The sequence below is a fragment of the Physella acuta genome, unplaced genomic scaffold, assembly GCF_028476545.2.
Source record: "Physella acuta isolate Inbredline_101_S28 unplaced genomic scaffold, ASM2847654v3 ptg001578l, whole genome shotgun sequence".
NCBI lineage: Eukaryota > Metazoa > Mollusca > Gastropoda > Physidae > Physella > Physella acuta.
The window spans coordinates 156,126-162,500 of NW_026733092.1; the positions used below are offsets into that span (position 1 = coordinate 156,126).

A 6,375-nucleotide genomic window follows, 5' to 3' on the forward strand; every position below is an offset into this window, starting at 1 on the left:
CCCGGATTTAGTATGAAATGAAGCGAGACCCCACATGGGTTTAATGGGGTTTACCGAAGTGGTTAGCACTAATCTTAAGTAGTTATGATAATGATATTCACATTTTTTATTTTTTTTTATGGTAGTATCAGCATTAATGATAAAAAATACTAACATATCATACTGGTTGGCATATAGGTATGGTGAAAACAAGGTGGCGGGGTGTCGTTCCGTGTTGAGTGACACCATTTAGGGATGACACCATTTAGGGGGTGACACCAAATCGAAAAATCTCCAACGAAACGGTGTTTTATCCTGTAAAACTAATAAATTAGGATTGACAAAGTGTGTCAATTAATTCATTGGGGTCGTTTGTATTGTAAGATGAGGGAAAGGGGGGGGGGCACACTAAAGAGGAAAAGAGCTTGCACCTCGAGTTTCTTTCAAGGATTTTTTTCTCCGAATGAGGGAAGAGCTTTACATTTCCGGTGGATGGGCCAGCTTTAATTTTTCTGAGGAAGGTGGGGGTGGGGGGATGAGGGTGGACAGTGGTAGACGGGCTACAGTGTGTGTGTGTGTGGGGTGGGGGATGCCTGAAAGGAACACATTGAAAACGACGACACGACGAGTTCTATTACGTAGCACACCACCCCCCGCTTTCTCAAGGAGAGATGACTGAAAAAGTTCTGGTTACCTCACCTTGTGACACCCCACCTAGCGACGCCATGTCTAATGAAAAATAATTCTAGCAATAAAAAGGTTTTCTTTTACTGTCTGCTTTTTCTCATTATACAATGTAAAGCTAATTTCTGTCCCTAATCCGCTTGAAACCCATCTACATTTACCTGAGATTAAGAGATTAATTCCTGCACAATTAAACCTGATCTGTTTATCACGTGACTCACACACCTTGTGGGTGAGTACCATCTGTGGGTATCGTTGAGCAGATGTGATCTAAGATTGTACTGGAGTGCATGTATTGGTGGTCTGTTTTACATTTCTACATGACAATATAAAAAAAAATAATGAAATGGAAATAATTGTTTCGTTAAGTCTTGTTCTTAGCTAGCCTTTTTCCCCTCTAAAATTATTAGTCACAAAATAATAATTGTTTCACTAAGTCTTGTTCACAAAGGAAAATAATTTATTTTAAGTACTAATAACAAAATAATTGTTTCGTTAAGTCTTGTTCACAGAGAACACATTAACCTTTTGTAATTAATAGTCACAAAATAAAAATTGTTTCGTTAAGTCTTGTTCACGGAGAACAAATTAACCTTTTATAAGAACTAACTACAAAATAAAAATTGTTTCGTTAAGTCTTGTTTACAGAAAAAAACGTAAACGTTATGTAAGAACTATTCACAAAATAAAAATTGTTTAGTTAAAAATCTTCTCGATATAAATTCACACAATGTTGACTTATTATTACTTTTTCAAATCATAAACTTTGTAACTTGTAAATTACTGCTTACATTTGTTACATATCTTGTGCCAGAAGCGTGTAGGGCCCGTTACTTACAAGAATGGCTCCATTGTTCTGCTTTAATCAGACAAGCACAGCAGACGACCCCCTCGATGTTGACTCTCCGCCAAGGATCGTGTCGAACTCAGATAAAAATAGATTTCTTAGACTCGGATGGTTCCAGAGAGTTCGATCAAGCGAGGTGGTCACGTGTTATTGATTATAGACCCGTGGTTGGGGTACGATCAGGTCAGGGTGCACTTTCTGCATTGGGTGCAGGTTAGTCACGTGAGAGATGTTTTAGGCACGGGGTCTGTGTTGGTATGTGGTACAGGCTAATTCTTTAGGATTATGTCCCTTGTGTACTGCACTTACCCTGATGTGTTATGTCCCTTGATGTATCTAATGTAACTAATGTCCCTTTTCCTATCAGTATCAGATATGGGTCTTGTGTTTTTTACATGTATGACGTAATTTGTGTATATATGTCCCTTTATGTCAAATCTGTTTAGTCCCCTGGTTTATATAGTGTTATTTAAAGTTCTGATCTCATATGGGTTATAGCATTTGGTTTATATAGTGAAATTTATGCATTTACGTGATATTGGTTACGTCCCTTGACTTATATGATGTAGTTTATATCCCTTTTCTGATATGAGTTTGTTTTATCCCTCGTTTAGTTTCAAATGACTTACGTCCAGTATCTGGTTTAAAGCGGTTAGTGTCCCTTGTCTTGTACGCTGTGGCACGTGATCACGGAAACTGAAATCAATTGGCCACACAGGCTCATGACGTCACGTAGGCTGTAGATAAATCAATACGGATAAAGCAGGATCGATGTAGGAAATATGTTTCCTGACGCTCTATAATCACTATGTAATTATGCCATTCAGTACGTCACTATTAGAAACAGTACCCAAAGCGAGGCAATGGTTTGTAGTGATGGCAGTATCCAAAACGAGGCAATGGTTTGTAGTGAAGGGAGTATCCAAAACGAGGCAATGGTTTGTAGTGATGGCAGTATCCAAAACGAGGCAATGGTTTGTAGTGATGGGAGTATCCAAAACGAGGCAATGGTTTGTAGTGATGGCAGTATCCAAAACGAGGCAATGGTTTGTAGTGATGGCAGTATCCAAAACGAGGCAATGGTTTGTAGTGATGGCAGTATCCAAAACGAGGCAATAGTTTGTAGTGATGGCGTTCTTTACCGAGTAACTCCGTACAGCCACCTGTAAACAAGCGTTGAGTGGGTTTAAAAGCAAACAGTTAATATCCAGTGCAACGACGAACCAGTAGCGTAGCGAGGGGGGGGAGGGGGGCGACATATGTCCCAGGGCGCCGACCTTAGGGGCGCCAACATGGGTTGGAAATATAAATTGAAAGGTTAAGGGGGGTGCAAATCGAAATCTTGAGGGGGGGGGGGGGGTGCAAATCGAAAGTTTGAAGATGGGGGTGCAAATCGAAATCTTGAGAAGGGGGGGGGGGGTGCAAATCGAAATCTTGAATGGGGTGCAAATCGAAAAGGGAAGGGTCGCTACGCCTCTGCGATGAACATTTTCAAGGACTGTTAGAACATATTGATCAATGTGGAGGGGTTGATCTTCAGTTTACTCTTTTTAGAGAAACCAGTAGAAATAGCAGAGAAAATCTTTAACTTAGCACACATAATGTAACTAACACGCAATATATATATATATATATATATATATATATATATATATATATATATATATATATATATATATATATATATATATATATATATATATATATATATATATATATATATATATATATATATATATATATATCAACATATATATCAACATATATATCAACATATATATCAACATATATATCAACTATATATATAATATAAACCTGTATATAAATATATTATAATCTTTTCGATCTTGGGTTACGCACATTAAACAATAGATGATTGTTTAAAATCGTATTATCTACCCTGGCTTTGTAAAATCGTAACAGACTTAAAACTCAGCTAGACAGCTATAATCCTAGGCAGCTATAATCCTATAATCAGTGTCCGATACTATCAATAATGCTCTCATAGAATACACTGGAGTATATAAACCTGGTTCGGTGTAGGTTCCAACTCTGCTGAGCGGAACTTTATTATCTCTCTGAAGTTTATGATTTCAGAAAAATATGGAAATAAAATGCGTTGTGGTTGTTTTCGTTGCGTTGTTGGTTGTTAGTTTTTCTGATGTTGGGCTAGGTTTTGAGGTGAGTTTACTTCATTTTTTACTTTCTCGTATATACGTAGTATAGAGAAAGTATTGTAATCGTGCAAAAAAAAAAAATCGAGATTTTTACAAATCTCGACGTTTTACACCTCACTGATACGGAAAAACATAATTTTGCAATCTTGTCCGTATGTCTGTGTGTGTGTCTGTGTGTCTGTGTGTCTGTGTGTCTGTGTGTCCGTGTGTAAACACGATAACTTGAGTACCGTTACAGCTAGGCTGGTGAAATTTCATATATAAGTATTTTATCAAAATCGTAGATCCGTATCAACTTTTGAGCGAATTCCGATAACCGGAAGTGGTACTTTTTCTACTTTGAATTTTTCAAAAGCCTATAACTTGAGTACTATTTCAGATAGATAAATGAAATTTGATATGTAAGTAAAAGAGCTAATTCTCTACCTTCTGTCAAATTTTGAGTAATTTCCGTTGACCGGAAGTACTTATTTACGCTATTTCCGATTTCTCAAAAAACGCATGTAAATTTATAAAGTACTAATAATATTGCGCACTATTATGCGCTTTTTTATTTAGCGTTCACTTGGTGTGCATTTCTTTTTTCTACGAGATTATATTCTATTTTAAGAAATGTGAGTATTTAAAATGGATTAAAAATCATGTCTAGAAGTCTATATCCCGAGTTGCCATCCCCTGTAGTGTTATATTAGAATATTCGAGAAAGTTTAGGGGAGATCACTCCCGGTTTATTGAAGTATGTATTTTATAATTTTTCTAAACAAAATATTGTGGGGCTGTGTGGTAGAGCGTACGACTTCTATATCAAAAGTCTAGAGTTAGGATCACGATTTCTAGTCCATAAGACGTACCCTGACGTCCTCCCTGATGTAATAGAGATTCAACTTCCGTTAAGGAAGAGGCATTATTCTTTCAAAGGACGAGGTAGCAGGAACTCGAGAACCCTGTTTCACCGTCAGGTTCGGAATGGTACTTTACTTATACAAAAATTTAAATAAAAATATATACTTATACGGTAAACATTAATCGACATTACAACGCCGTTTATAACGGTAATTTGAAAGATTAAAAAACTTAAATTTTCAACCCCAAAACAATTATGTAACACATTTATTTATAGTGTGGTATTTAAAACTATTAATATCCAGTGCATCGATAAATATTTTCCAGGACTGTTAGAACATGTTGATCAATGTAGAGGGGCTGTTCATCAGTTTACTCATTTTAGAGAAACCAATTACTTTCGCTAACATTTTCCATTTAGGGGGAGGGGGCATCCACAAATGTCTTAAAACATCGATTTTTTATTTTTTTTCCTAAAATAAGATCAGTCAACATAGAGTGTTTTCATCAATTTTTTTTTATAATTTATTAAAACAGTTTTCAAAAACGTGAAACAACGGCTTATTTAAAAAAAAAAAAAATCTTTTTATAATGCAAAAGTGTGACGTCACACTTTCTGACCTCAACCCCTCATTACACATCTTCACCAAATTACCTCCAGACCCCCCCCCCCCCCCTCCCCAATTACGAGTGTGATGCCATATATGGACGACCCCACTTTTCAAATTATAACAGCCGACTATCAATTTTTCTTTACCATTGTTTAGGACCAAGCAGGTGAGGGCGGAAGTTCACAAGAGCACAAAGGCCAAGGTCGTTTCGACGAGCACGAAAGAAACAGGACGGCTGGAGACAAGTATAGTTGGACGCGGGTGCTGGCAGACGGCAGCTCGTTCCGAGAGAGCGCCTTCGTTCCCGCGTGAGTGTCAAAATATTCAGAGGCGTAGCGACCCCTCCCGGCGCCCGGGGACAAACGTTCAACTTGGAGCCCCCCCAACCCCCACCCCCGCCCCCATAATTTTTTTATATTTATATTTCAAAATAGCAGCTAAAATGAGCTTATTTTGGCGCCCCTAGGATCGGCGCCCGGGGACATATGTAACCCCCCCCCCCCGGTGTCGCTACGCCTGTGAAAATGTTGGATAGGTCTGCTGGTCTGATGGCACGTGCAAAATGCTCACCCAGGCACTAAGGGATTTATTTGATATGATGCTTAACGCATGATAGAGTGATACAAATCTTTATGTTTCCGAGTTTGGTAGGCAGAAAAATAAGTTCCCTTTCGAACCTGACGGTCCGTCGGGCAAATGAAGTAGAGTTCACCTGTTTCTGTGTATTCGGGATCAGCAATATGCCAAGCTTTTATTTGCTTAATTAGTTTTAATTAGTTTTAGCTACATACCGTGTAAACAAATCTGTACCAAGCTGGCTATAAATTAGTTATATGCACCTAAGTGCATGCAAACGAACACACGAAAATTAAAGTGCATGTTAAAAACTCGAACTGTTGTTTTCGCTAAACGTCTACACGAATCTAAACTCGGTGATTAGGCTTTCAAATTGATTGATGACAGTAAGCGTCAAGGGAATTAACGACTCATTAAGACGACAAAATATTGATTTCCTTCTCGTCATTAGCTCGTAAAGGGTTAATTAAAGTTATGGAACACTTCATGGGTTATATTTATTTTTATATTTTTGAAACTTATTTAATTGATGTATTGCAATGTGTATGAACCATGTAGCACAATGAAATGTATTAAAATTTCTTATTGAAGTACGAAATCCCATTTGGGTATTAATTTCAATTTTGGGGAAATGTGTGGAAATTAATCCTAGGAGACT

General features: G+C 37.5%; 1 protein-coding gene across 1 annotated transcript in view; it reads left to right on the plus strand.

The window, feature by feature from the left end:
• Positions 1–3,570: 3,570 nt before the first annotated feature.
• Positions 3,571–6,375, plus strand: part of LOC131928972 (uncharacterized) — a 6,541-nt gene continuing 3,736 nt past the window's right edge. The window contains exons 1-2 of the mRNA XM_059285154.1: positions 3,571–3,691; positions 5,298–5,449. Coding sequence (XP_059141137.1) covers positions 3,614–3,691; positions 5,298–5,449 — 230 coding nt within the window. The 5' untranslated portion in view covers positions 3,571–3,613. The remainder of the gene's footprint in view (positions 3,692–5,297; positions 5,450–6,375) is intronic.